At 40.8% G+C, this 14519-nt stretch overlaps 1 protein-coding gene across 1 annotated transcript in view; it reads right to left on the reverse strand.

The window, feature by feature from the left end:
• Window positions 1–7740: 7740 nt before the first annotated feature.
• LOC126091108 (phospholipase B1, membrane-associated-like) overlaps window positions 7741–14519 on the reverse strand; it is a 169370-nt gene continuing 162591 nt past the window's right edge. Inside the window, exon 8 of the mRNA XM_049907036.1 lies at window positions 7741–8363. Within this exon, the coding sequence (XP_049762993.1) occupies window positions 8182–8363 (182 nt within the window). The 3' untranslated portion in view covers window positions 7741–8181. The remainder of the gene's footprint in view (window positions 8364–14519) is intronic.

The following is a 14519-nucleotide window of genomic DNA, read 5'->3' on the forward strand; positions in this document are numbered from 1 at the left end:
CAATACTTTTTACCTTTTAATACACTTCCCCTCCTCAATACCTGATTAAAATTATAGCCCAATATTCACGTAAACATGGCAGTAGGAAAGCACAGTAACTCTCTGGGTCAGATCCATACGATTAGCAGACAAGAGGGTCAGTGCCGTAAAGGACTGCCCGCTGCTTCCACTTCCCTCCTCTAAGCAATTTCCCTTTCTATGAAACAGGCCAGTAAGAGAGTTTGTAAGCCAACACACAAATATTCAAATATCCCAATCACAACACAGTATTTTATCGCCATAAAAACTGTAACAGCCAGTCAGTATGTACTGCAGACATTGTTTTCCTACTCGCGACATCATGAAAAGCCTAATAGCAAATTTACTATGACTGCCCTGCACTAACATAAAGAGCGGGTGTGCCTGGGACTGTAAATTGTTCAATTGCTGGAGTTGCCAGCAAACAAATGGAAAAACAAGAAAAATGCACGCTGATCATTCAGTGAACCGTTCTCAGTTGTAGGTTTATGTAAGTACAATGCACATAAACGAAGAGAAGGTAGAAATACTACTCTGCTATAGAGAATGCACGTTAGGAGAGCAGTAACTGGAATAACATTATTTACTTTATGGTTCTGTGTAGTACATAACGATAGTACTTTTAAACGATATATAGTTTACAGTAAAGGCAGTCCTTGATACAAAACTGCTTGCTCATAACTTTTCTTTTATTTTGGTTGAAGGTGGGCCTTCAGAGTAGTTTCAGGGGTAAGACAAGGCTGCAACCTGTCTCCACTGTTGTTCATATTATTTATGGATCATATGTTGAAAACAATAGACTGGCTGGGTGAGATTAAGATATGTGAACACAAAATAAGCAGTCTTGCATATGCGGATGACTTAGTTGTGATGGCAGATTCGATTGAAAGTTTGCAAAGTAATATTTCAGGGCTAGATCAGAAATGTAAGGACTATGGTATGAAGATTAGCATCTCCAAAACGAAAGTAATGTCAGTGGGAAAGAAATATAAACGGATTGAGTGCCAAATAGGAGGAACAAAGTTAGAACAGGTGGATGGTTTCAAGTACTTAGGATGCATATTCTCACAGGATGGCAACATAGTGAAAGAACTGGAAGCGAGGTGTAGCAAAGCTAATGCAGTGAGCGCTCAGCTACGATCTACTCTCTTCTGCAAGAAGGAAGTCAGTACCAAGACTAAGTTATCTGTGCACCGTTCAATCTTTCGACCAACTTTGTTGTATGGGAGCGAAAGCTGGGTGGATTCAGGTTACCTTATCAACAAGGTTGAGGTTACGGATATGAAAGTAGCTAGGATGATTGCAGGTACTAGTAGATGGGAACAATGACAGGAGGGCGTCCACAATGAGGAAATCAAAGAAAAACTGGGAATGAGCTCTATAGATGTAGCAGTCAGGGCGAACAGGCTTAGATGGTGGGGTCATGTTACACGCATGGGAGAAGCAAGGTTACCCAAGAGACTCATGGATTCAGCAGTAGAGGGTAGGAGGAGTCGGGGCAGACCGAGGAGAAGGTACCTGGATTCGGTTAAGAATGATTTTGAAGTAATAGGTTTAACATCAGAAGAGGCATCAATGTTAGCACTGAATAGGGGATCATGGAGGAACTGTATAAGGGGGGCTATGCTCCAGACTGAACGCTGAAAGGCATAATCAGTCTTAAATGATGATGATGATGATGATGATGATGATGAAGGTGGGCCTAATGATACTCAAACAGAGGAACTCTGCAGAGAGCGATATCTTGACAAGTACCCACCTTCCTGACGGTTGTTTCCTCGTCTTGTTGCTGCACTTCAGGCAACGGGAAGTTTCAACAAGAAACAACGCAGTCGTGGTAGAACTTACACTGACGAAAAAACCATGAATAGTGTCCCTGCTTCCGTCGCAGTGAATCTCCACATGAACACAAAGCAGCTTGAATAGGAGATTGGCATTCCTAAAACCAGTGCGCATCACATTCTAACATGTCACCAGATACATCATTAGCAATCACACTTACACCAGGAATTGCATGTGAATGATTTCCAGAATCGTGTACAATTCTGTCAGTGAACGCAGCAGAAAATCCTCGCCAACCACAGCTCCTTCGATGCGGTTTCAGCCACCAGCTCTACATAACACTTCCTTCTCAACTGGTTTCTGTTTTAGCAGTCATCATCACGGAGGGCTATAAAATAAAGATACAGAAAAACATATATAGTATACACACACAGGCTTTTAGAATAAGGTAACACATGTCTGACGAAAAATCATAAAAAGCTGTACATCCAAGGAACAAAAATACATTACAGGCAAACAGAATACAGCTGCTCAATAAAAAAATACATAAGCTCAATATCCTTCAAAACACTATTTACCATAAGAATACAGTAGTGTGTAGTATTTTATTCTTAGCTGTTAAGAACTAGTAACTTCAGGCTTGATGATGATGATGATGATGAGTCCCATACTTCTTTACAGAGCGTATGGGAACGACGCGGGAGACCCGCGCCGCCTTACTAGGCAAGGTCCTAGTGGAGGTGGTTTGCCATTGCCTTCCTCCGTCTGTAATTGGGATGAATGATGATGATGAAGACGACACAACAATACAGAGGCATATACTACAGACTAACTGTCAAAGACAATATTGTCGAAGATTAGAAAAACATTTGTATCTTTGAAAATATTGTCTCTGACGTTCAGTTCGTAATATATGCCTCTGTAAGCCTGAACCTACTATTTGTCAACAGATAAGAATCAAGTACTACACACTACTGTATTCTTATGGCACATAGAGATTTGAAACTTATTGAGCGTATGTATATTTTTTGGAGCAAGTTCCATACTAGACACCCAGATGTGTTCTGTTTGAATTTAAAGTATTTTTGTTCAGTTGGTGCACTGCTTTGTAAGCAATCCTGATGATTTCGTCAAACATGTGTTTCCTTATTTTAAAACGTTGTCTATGTATACTACGAATTTTTTTCTGTTTCTTTATTTTATAACCCTGCATGATGGTCACTGCTAAAACTGAAACCTGTTAGGATAAAGGTGTATATGTATATCTGGTGGTTCAAAATGCTTTTCTTGAAATACTTGACAGCCTAAACAGTTATCTACAAAATGCTTTAATACTTCGATGTTCTTTTTCAGAGAAATGTTCCTTCTCAAACAACAGGCAGGTAAATACAAAGATTGTGCATTATGCTCCTCGAAAACTCACAATGTCTTAGACTGGTGGAACATCAGCGTCAATGATTGGTGTGGGATGTGTGGCGCTACAATTATTAACCCTAATTTCATCACCGAGCGAGGTGGCGCAGTGGTTAGCGCACTGGACTCGCATTGGTGAGGACTACCGTTCAATCCCGCGTCCGGCCATCCTGATTTAGATTTTCCGCGATTTCCCTAAATCGCTCCAGGCAAATGCCGACTTCCTCCCCCATGCTTCCCTAATCCGATGAGACCGATGCCCTTGCTGTCTGGTCTCCTCCCTCAAACAACTCATCCACCCTTATTTCATCAGTTATAAGCTAAACGACAGGGATATGCCAACTTTCTCATGCGACCTCTTCCTCGTCTTCTGGATGAAGTGACGCTAAGAACCAGAATGCTTATGTGGCACTACCATGGTGGATGTCCATCACGTAACGCCTCATGTGCACATCGCGTTCTGAACTGAAGGTGGAGGAACACTGGACTGACGTGCGCCGTCTCCTGAATTTTCTTTTAGAATATTTAAAATACGATGTCTGTCACGATATTTCAACAAACAACTAAAGAGAACATGCAGGAAGGTATCGTGCTTGCTTGTAATTCACTTCAGCGAGTAACCTTAGAAGTAGTGATTAACGCCTTCAACCAATGCATCAACCGGTATGTCAATGTCCGTGGATATCGGTCTGAGCACCATTGAGTGTATTATCTATTTTTTGGCCCACAATTGACTGTAATATTATTAGGATTAAAAATCCCCGTAGCTGTGTCCCATTGTTACATAGAAATTTGAAATCAGGCTCATCGATGCCTAAAGTGTTCCTTTGTAACGGTGCAAAAACGTCAATTTTGTATTGATTCTAATGCCATTTTGACGGTGTCGTTGAATCCATTTCAATACATCTTCTACTTTTGGCCAGTTTGCATTCAGTCCTCGATTTGCACATTTAGTCTTCCTCTTTTTTTCAGTTGTTCTTTGCTAGCCCGCAAATCGCGAATGGTTTTTTTCTCTTGGTGTAGAACCGAAATGCCGTTCATATGCTCTGTTTCCTTGTTACCCTCCGTATCCTTTCAATTTATAGACCACATCATACGAATAGATTTGACTTTTTTCCATTACGGAACTAGCTACTAACAAAAATTTTGCACTGTTGCCAGTAACACAAATTACTTTCAATTCAAGTTCTTGGCACTATAGGCTGCAATGACGCATCATTTGCTAGACAGCATTCTGGTGTTGAGGTGGCAGAGCGGAGAGTTTACTTTCAGAGGACGTCATGTTTCCAGGTGGAGAAGGAATTAGCATATTTCATCAAAATATAAGAGGTATTAGAGATAAAGTTAGTGAGCTGCTTATAGATGTTGACTCTAAAATTATTGGTATGTCGGAGCACCACTTAAATAATTTGACAATTCAGAGACCTTCTTTAGCAGGATACAGATTAGCTGACTGTTTTTCAAGGAGTTCCCTGTGGGGAGGGGGAGTGGCTATGTACGTAAAAACCAGTATTCCGTTTGAGTCCATAGATTTATGACGGCACTGCGCTGAACAGATATCTGAATGTTGTGCAGAGGCAGTTGAATTTAGTGAAACTAAACTTCTAATTGTTGTTGTTTATAGATCCCCTAACATTGACTTCAGAGCATTTCTGCTCAAGCTAGAGAGGGTTCTTGATTCACTTTGTAGGAAGTACCAGAAATTAGTTATGTGTGATGACTTCAGTATAAATTTTGTATATGATGGTGCAAGAAAAAGGATGTTCGTAGATCTCCTAAATTCATATGATTTGATGCAGACTGTATTTTTTTCCAAGTAGCGTGCAGGGGTACAGTACCACAGCCATAGACAATATGTTTATTCTTTCTTCATTACTAGATGCACATTCTGTTAGTAAAAGGCTGAATGGCCTTTCAGACCATGATGCACATATTTGAACACTAAAAGGCTTTTGTAGTCAAACAAATGTCACATATAATTCAATCTATGTAGGAAGTTAACCCAACAGCAATAGAGAGTTTTTTAAACCTTGTCAAGGAACAAGAGTGGCAGGTTGTTTATAGTGCCGATAACATATGCTTTCCTTAACACATTTCTCATGCTCCTTGAGAGTTGCTTTCCATTAGAAAGTTCTAAACGGGTTACTAACAGTAATATGCAGCGTGGCTGGCTAACTAGTGGGATAAGGATGCCATGTAGAACAAAACGGGAATTACATCAAAATGTTAGAAGTAGTCACAATCAAGCAACAGTAGCCCATTACAAATAGTATTGTAAGATGCTTAGAAATGTTATTAGGAAAGCAAAGAGTACGTGGTATGCAAATTCACAGGATAAAATTAAAACCATGTGGTCAATTGTGAAGGAAGTGTCTGGTCAGCAGCAAAAGGTCTACGATATAAAGTCAGTTCGTAGTAAAAATATTTCTGTTACTGATAAATCAGATATATGTACAGTATTTAAAAATCATCTTCTGAGAAATGCTGGTGAATTAAATAAAAATTTAGTTTCTACAGGGAATCATACAATTTTCTTGGCAAATGGGTTTCCAAGATTGATGTCTGAAATATTCCTCTGTGATTCCGACAAGGGGGAGATTGAGTCAATAATTAAATCACTGAATACTAACGACTCTTATGGTTATGATGGAGTGCCTACCAGAATATTAAAGTACTGTGCTGCACACGTTAGCCCAGTATTTAGCCATATTTGTAATTTTTCCTTTAAGAGTGGTCAGTTTCCTGAACGATTAAAGTACTCAGTAGTAAAGTCGCTTTATAAAAACGGATAATCGGATAATGTAGAGTCTATTACACCTATTTCTATGCCATCAGTGTTTGCTAAAGTTATTGACAAATCTGTGTATGTAATGATAATTGATCATTTTATGTCATGTGGTTTGCTATAAAATGTACAGTTAGACTTTAAAAGTCGTTTAAAAACGAAAATGCTATATTCTCTTTACTCTATGAGATTCTAGATGCGTTAAACAAAATGTTTCGAACACTGGACATATTTTTTGATTTAACTAAGGCGTTTGATTGTATTGATCACAAAATATTGCTCCAGACATTGGACCATTACAGAATACAAGGAGTAGCTCACAATTGGTTCACCTCTTACTTTAGCAACACACAGCAAAAGGACATTATTCACAAAGTTGAGAATGGCTATGATGTCGGGTGTGAGTTCAGTAAGGTCAGGTGAGGTGTGCCCCAGGGATCAGTGTTGGGGCCACTCCTGTTCCTTATTTATATAAACGATAAGCCCGCTAGTATAATGGGTAAATCTAAAATATTTCTATTTGTTGATGACATTAGCTTGGTAGTAAAGGATGTTGTGTGCAACACTGGCTCGGCTTCAAATAGTGCAGTTCCTGACATAAGTTCATGGCTTGCAGAAAATAAAGATAGCTAAATCGAATAAAGACTCAGTTTTTAAAGTTTCTTACACACAGTTCAACTAAATTTGACGTTTTAAATTCACAGAACGGGCATATGATTAATGAAAAATGAACACTTCAAATGTCTAGGTGTTCAAGTAGATAGTAAGCTGTCGTGGAAAGCCCACGTTCGGAATCTTGTTCAAACACTTAATGCTGCTATTTTTACTATTCGAACGGTATCTGAAGTGAGTGATAGGTCGGCACGAAAATTAGTCAACGTTGCTTATTTTCATTCGGTTACGTCGTATGGTATTATATTTTGCGGTAACTCTTTCCATTCTGAAAGGATATTTTTGGCTCAGAAACGGGCGGTTCAGGCAATAAGTGGTGTTATTCCACGAACGTCTTGTCGACGCCCGTTCACGAGTCTGGGTATTTTGACATTGGTCTCTCAATATATATATATATTCCTTATTGTCATTTCTTATTAACAATATTAGCTTATTCCCAAGAATAAGTAGGTCTCACTGAGCCAACACTTGGCAGAAAACAAACCTGCATTTGGATCGGACTTCCTTAAATCTTGTGCTGAAAAGTTTGCAGTATACTGCCGCATCCATTTTCAGTAAGCTACCAATCGAATTCAAAAATCTTAGCAGTAATCCACGCGCTTTCAAATCGAAACTGAAGAGTTTCCTCATGGGTCACTCCTTCCATTCTGTCGAGGAGTTCCTTGAAAAAGTAAGTTGATTTTTGTTGTATTGTTGATTGACTTTACTTAAACTTATTAATTGACTTTTTTCGGGTTCATAAACATTTTATTTCTATCTGTTATTACTTTTATGTCGTAAATTCATGTACTGGCACGTTCCATGAGTTTGGAGATTCGCTCCTCAATTTGGTACTACGGAACGTGATGCGTAAATACGAGTAAATAAATAAAAACATTAGCAAGCTTGTGAATCCCTACAATTCAGGTTCGCCGCGTCGGTGCACTGCTGCTGCCAGTTGAATCCAGTGCTGCCAGAAGGAAATAGGTTTCCCGCGACATTGAATATACGAGCATTTTTCTAAAAAAGAAAAAGAAAAAAGGCCACAGGATATCTTTATATTAATTTCGAGTATAAGACGCACCTGAATTTTTCAGGTAATTTTTCGAAGAAAAAAGTGCATCTTATGGTCAGTAAAATACGGTATGGCATTGTATAAGGAAACAACGACATCATATTGCGAGACAAGAAGGGAAAATAAATTTGTCCAACAATTGAAAAGTACTGTAATTATTATTACAGAATATTTGGCACAGTAATATAAAACAACAAATTTCTGTCTATTTCGTGAAGACAGATTTTGAAATATGTTGCTTTCAGTTGCTATACATTTTTACATCACACTACTCTGCTCTGTGTGTCGAAATCACTCATGCCAAGAAAGGCGACCTGAGTTACCAGCAAATTTACCGAGTAGAAAAACAATATAAGTTACAACACATTTCCTACATCGGAGTCTGCGTGAGACGCGGTCGGTAGCACTACGTCACGCGGCCAAACACACCAGCGTTCGGCTGCGTCCACGACCACGGTCACCGCCCACGCTGCCGCCGCCGCCTCCGCCGCCGACTGCTCGCCCCCCGCCTGCTGTTCTCGTTGGTGTAGATGTAGGGGCTCTGCTGCGTGGGGCACAGGAAGCGCGAGAACGTCTCCTGCCACTCGACTGACTTGTTGCCCACAGGCTCCATCAGGTTGTTCCACAGGGCGTTTGCAGCTGCCAACACAAACAAAAAAATGTTCAAATGTGTGTGAAATCGTATGGGACTTAACTGCTAAGCTCATAAGTCCCTAAGCTTACACACTACTTAACCTAAATTATCCCAAGGACAAGCACACACACCCATGCCCGAGGGAGGACTCGAACCTCCGCCGGGACCAGCCGCACAGTCCATGACTGCAGCGCCCTATACCGCTCGGCTAATCCTGCGCGGCCCAACACAAACAACCAACTTTTCAGTTTGGGATGACAATGAAGTAAAACACAGTCCTGAGTCGTTCAATATGCTGTTTAATAGGAGGACGTCCATTAAGTAAGTGAAGTGACCCGCCGCACCCCCTTGGTGAGATTTGGTGACATGTGGTGGGACCCCCCTCCCCCATCCTGAATTGAGATTTACCCAGTAGTCGAGTAAAATACATTAAAATGATTTTTTTGAACACTTATTAAAACACTTTAATAAACCCACCTTTTATTTATCATGTGTATTGAAAAATATTTTTCACACGTAATTAAAAACACTATTTTAAACACGCCAGTCTTGAGTAGTATTGGAACAGACAGACAGGCAGGCAGAAACAGACGGGCAACAAGGCTCCCGAAAATAGTATTAACCGTTTCGACTGATCCCCAAATAACTAACATTTTATTGATATATAACATATTTAGTAAACGACACTGAATCTTCATATACAGGGTTATTACAAATGATTGAAGCGATTTGACAGCTCTACAATAACTTTATTATTTGAGATATTTTCACAATGCTTTGCACACACATACAAAAACTCAAAAAGTTTTTTTAGGCATTCACAAATGTTCGATATGTGCCCCTTTAGTGATTCGGCAGACATCAAGCCGATAATCAAGTTCCTCCCACACTCGGCGCAGCATGTCCCCATCAATGAGTTCGAAAGCATCGTTGATGCGAGCTCGCAGTTCTGGCACGTTTCTTGGTAGAGGAGGTTTAACCACTGAATCTTTCACATAACCCCACAGAAAGAAATCGCATGGGGTTAAGTCGGGAGAGCGTGGAGGCCATGACATGAATTGCTGATCATGATCTCCACCACGGCCGGTCCATCGGTTTTCCAATCTGCTGTTTAAGAAATGCCGAACGTCATGATGGAAGTGCGGTGGAGCACCATCCTGTTGAAAGATGAAGTCGGCGCTGTCGGTCTCCAGTTGTGGCATGAGCCAATTTTCCGCGGACTACGCGTGAAACTTGCCCGCACGCGTTCAACCGTTTCTTCGCTCACTGCAGGCCGACCCGTTGATTTCCCCTTACAGAGGCATCCAGAAGCTTTAAACTGCGCATACCATCGCCGAATGGAGTTAGCAGTTGGTGGATCTTTGTTGAACTTCGTCCTGAAGTGTCGTTGCACTGTTATGGTTCAAATGGCTCTGAGCACTATGGGACTCAACTGCTGTGGTCATCAGTCCCCTAGAACTTAGAACTAATTAAACCTAACTAACCTAAGGACATCACACACATCCATGCCCGAGGCAGGATTCGAACCTGCGACCGTAGCAGCAGCGCGGCTCCGGACTGGAGCGCCTAGAACCGCACGACCACCGCGGCCGGCGCACTGTTATGACTGACTGATGTGAGTGCATTTCAAGCACGACATACGCTTTCTCGGCTCCTGTCGCCATTTTGTCTCACTGCGCTCTCGAGCGCTCTGACGGCAAAAACCTGAAGTGCGGCTTCAGCCGAACAAAACTTTATGAGTTTTTCTACGTATCTGTAGTGTGTCGTGACCATATGTCAATGAATGGAGCTACAGTGAATTTATGAAATCGCTTCAATCATTTGTAATAGCCCTGTAGTTTGCAGATGAAAAACAACATTCTTTGTACCTTCCTTTGCAGTGCAGCATTACGTAGCTTTCCAATCCCTTGAGTTATATGATCAGTAAGAGATCATTTGTCGGTGAACTTCGGCTTACCTTCCTACCACAAACGATCAAATTCTTGCTCAGACATATGTTTCAACTCGTCGTCATACTTACGCATTTAAACATTTGATACAAATTCATGTTGAACACAGTACCACCGGTTTCATATGCGTTGCAGAATATCACGACTGACTCACTGACTAATGCTCAGTGATTTTTAACGTCCGTCCCCGGTAGCTGAGTGGTCTGTGCGACAGAATGTCAATCCCGGGTGGGTCGGAGATTTTCTCCGCTCAGGGACGCGGTGTTGTGTTGTCCTAATCATCATCATTTCATCGTCATCGACGCGCAAGTCGCCGAAGAGGCATCAGATCGAAAGACTTGCACCCGGAGAACGGACTACCCGAAGGGAGTCTCTAGTCACACGACATTTCAGTGATTTCAACCAGTGCGGAAGAGAATTCCCCGAATGAAATCTGACACTCGCGCGGCACTTGATTCAAATCGAGGAATCTCGGTCATGCACATATGTAACGCATTCAGTTTATTTCAGAGAAGCAGTAAAGATTGCTGAGTACTTTAATATTGTCTACACTCAGGATTTACTATACAAAATAAAATGTTGTCCATTTTAGTAATGTATATTCTCTTAGTTAAGAAGCTGACGTGAGATTTTCAATGCCCCTTTTAAATGAGATTTGCCGGATCCCGCCCACCACCATTCACATTCTGAGGTCACATAATTAATGGACCATCGCCTAAGGAGCCAACTTTTTAGGTCCTGAGTCTGTTATATTACAGCTTGGGTGAGAGACTACTTTCACTACACAGTGTCCATTAGCATTGTTTTGGCCCTATATGTGTAACTGCAGTGATGTACTCTCGTACCCTAGGATTTTAATTACAGCACTTCTGACGCTTTCCACGTTCATCTTATGGTGTATACTTCCGAGTTTAGTCATTCAATGATCATCTTTTAAGAAGTTACATAGTTAATCAGTTAACAGCTTGAACACTGGGACATTATAAAATTCTGTCTGGTATTGTGAAGTGGGAAGTTCTGAGTAAAAACATGTTCCTCCTTTCTCTCCATCGTACACTATGTATTAGCACCATCTTATAAAAACATTTTTTGTATTAAGTACGGAGTACCACCTAAAGGTGCACCTACAATGGTGTTAAACCGGTTGTGTTGCCTAACTAAAGAACCTCTATACAGATGATCTGACCTTGAAGAGTTTTCATTCATTAAAAAAAATTATCTTGGAGAATTTTTTGATATTTCTTTACAGTAACAACTAGAGAAATATTAAAGAACTTTATCCATCACGTATCATAGCTGCTGGATTAGTCATCAGTCCGAAGACAAGGTCGTTATAGCTCTTGTACAGGAACATGATGAAGACCCCCCATAATGCCACTAACTCAATATTTATTTAAGAACAAAGCAAAAATGAAATTCCGCTCGACGCATTAGCAACGACATTAATTAGGAATGATCGGCAAGGCGCAGACAAAAGAAAACATTTTATCATTCAATTTTTTGTACAGATTTTTTTTTTTTTTTTTTTTTTTTAGAGAGAGAAGCAGACTTTCGTGTATGTAGCAGGACGACGTACTGTGATAGCGATGTATTCTATTGTATGAGCGAATAATGCAATTTTGAAGAGCAGTATTAAGCATTTTTATTTACTGAAGTATGTGAAATGAATTGTTTTGTAATCACGAGAAGTGCCAGTGCCCGGGGAGTCCTCTGCTGCCTGCATCTTCAACTAGGTCAACGAAGTCCGAAACGAAATTAAGTTAAAGCACAAGACAGACATTTACGCAAGCAATTACATTTCTCATATTCATGATAGTTATATTTATTAGTTTCATTTTTTAAATTATATTGCTCTATCCATGCCTCTGAATACAAAAACACCAAGAAGGGTGAAGTGTTGCAGAAGTTAGAAATTTACTAATGATTTCAGCGCGAGATACTCTTGCTAGTTCTCACAACGAAACTCTGTCACGAAAACTGACAGAAAATCCGAAGACATTCCGGTATTATGTAAAGTACACCAGGGGGTAGGTGCAATCAATAGTTTCACTGCGCAATACCAGTGATAATGTTACCGATGACAGTGCCAGTAAAGCGAAATTACTACACGCGGTTTTCCGAACTTCTTTCACCAAAGTCGACGAAATAAATATTACAGAACTCGAATCAAGTACAGCTGTGAACACGAGAGACTCGGAATAGTGAAACAAGTTAAATCACTTCATAAAGGTAAAAGTTCTGATCCAGGTTGTACAACAATTAGGTTCCTTTCGGAGTATGCTGATATAATAGCTCCATATTCAGTAATCGTTTACAACCGCTCGTTCGACGAAAAAATCCGTACTTCAAGACTGGAAGTTGCGTAGCTCACACCACTACTCAAGAAAGGAATTAGGAGTAGTCCGCTGAATTTCAAACCCATATCACTGACGACTATTTGGTGCAGGATTTTGGAACATACACTGTGTTTTAATATTACGAATTAGCTCGAAGAAAACAATTAATTGACTCATAGGCAGCAAGAATTCAGAAAATGTCCATCCTGTGAAATTCAGCTAGCTCTTTCTTCTCACAAAATACTGAATGCTACAGACAAGGGATCTCAAATGGATTCCACATTAGAATTACAGAAACCTTTTGGCACCGTTCCTCACAAACAGTTTCTAATCAACTGCGTGGATACGGAGTAACGTCCCGATTGTGCTACCAGATTCTTGATTTCCTTTTAGAAAGGTCACAGTTCGTAACAAAAAATGAAATATGCGAATGGCATTTTTCATCCGAGAATCCCCTTTCAGAGAGTTCGGCCGACTTGTGCAACTCTTTTTTTATTTGCCGTCCGGCCATACTCAGTCCGTACAGGCGCTTGGCGGTAGTAGTGAAGGCTACTGACGTCTCTCGCCCGGTGTAAGCAGAGCTATATTTTGCAGTATACTACCCAGAATTTATCAGGATCGTTTGGTCTGGAGCCGAGGGGAGCGTCTCAGCCAAAGGCTATGTCGATTCTGTGGCGCACTTGGCTGCGGATTTCTGGACCTTGGTTGCTGGGTGCAGGATTGCAGGGATGACTTTGATAGCTCACGGATGCAGTAAACAGAGTAAATAGCTACACGAATGAAAAAGTACTTGTAGAACACACATGGAGGTCTTTAATGATGTAAAATTATTAAAATGCGAACTACAAATTAAAAAAAGGTCATAAAATCCTGCACAGACACTCACACATACACACATACACACACACACACACACACACACACACACACACACACACACAAGAAGGGTAAAAGAACGGCCCCACAAAATTACAGACCAATACCTGAACGTCGATTTTCTGCTCTTGAACGTATTGTAAGTTAGAATAAACTTCCTTGAGGCAGAAAATCTTCTTCCAACGAATCGTGACGGATTTAGAAAACATCGCTCGTGCGAAATATCAACTTGCCCTTTCCCCACATAATATGCTGCGAACCATGGATGAAGGACAACGAGCACAATCCATATTTCCAGATATCGAAAAGGTTTTGAACACAGTGCTCCTCTGCAGATTATTAACGAAAATCTGATCGTACAGACTAGGTTCCCAGATACGTGTTTCCAAGATTTCTTAAGTGACAGAACCCACTACATTGTCCTGAACGGTGAGTATTCATGAGAGTGTCCCAAGGAAGTGTGAAAGGACTGGCCTATCCTCTGTATTCCTAAACGTTCTGGCAGAGAGATTGAACTGCAATATGCGGCTGTTTGGTGATGACGTTGGGTACGGGAATGTGTGGTCCTTGAGTGACTGTAGGAGGACAGAATTCCTAGTTGGTGTGATGAATGGTAGTTTGTTCTAAATGTAGAAAAGTATAAGCTAATGCAGATGAGTCGGAAAAACGACGCTGTAATGTTCGAATGCAATTTTGATTGTGTGCTACCTGACATAGGTACGATTAAATATGTGGGTGTAACGTAGCAAAAGGACATGAAATGGAACGAGCACATATGATCGGTAGTAGGTAAGGCGAATGGTGGGGGACTTGGGTTTATTGGGAGAATTTGGGAAAGTCTAGCTCATCTGTGAAGGAGGTCACGCATAGAACACTACTGGGACCCATTTCTGAGTACTACTCAAGTGTCTGGGATGCCCACCAGACCGGATTAAAGAAAGACGTTGAAGCAGTTGACGGTCTCGCTGCTAACTTTTTTACTAACAGGTTCGATCAGTAT

The sequence above is a fragment of the Schistocerca cancellata genome, chromosome 1 (assembly GCF_023864275.1).
Source record: "Schistocerca cancellata isolate TAMUIC-IGC-003103 chromosome 1, iqSchCanc2.1, whole genome shotgun sequence".
Classification (NCBI taxonomy): domain Eukaryota; kingdom Metazoa; phylum Arthropoda; class Insecta; order Orthoptera; family Acrididae; genus Schistocerca; species Schistocerca cancellata.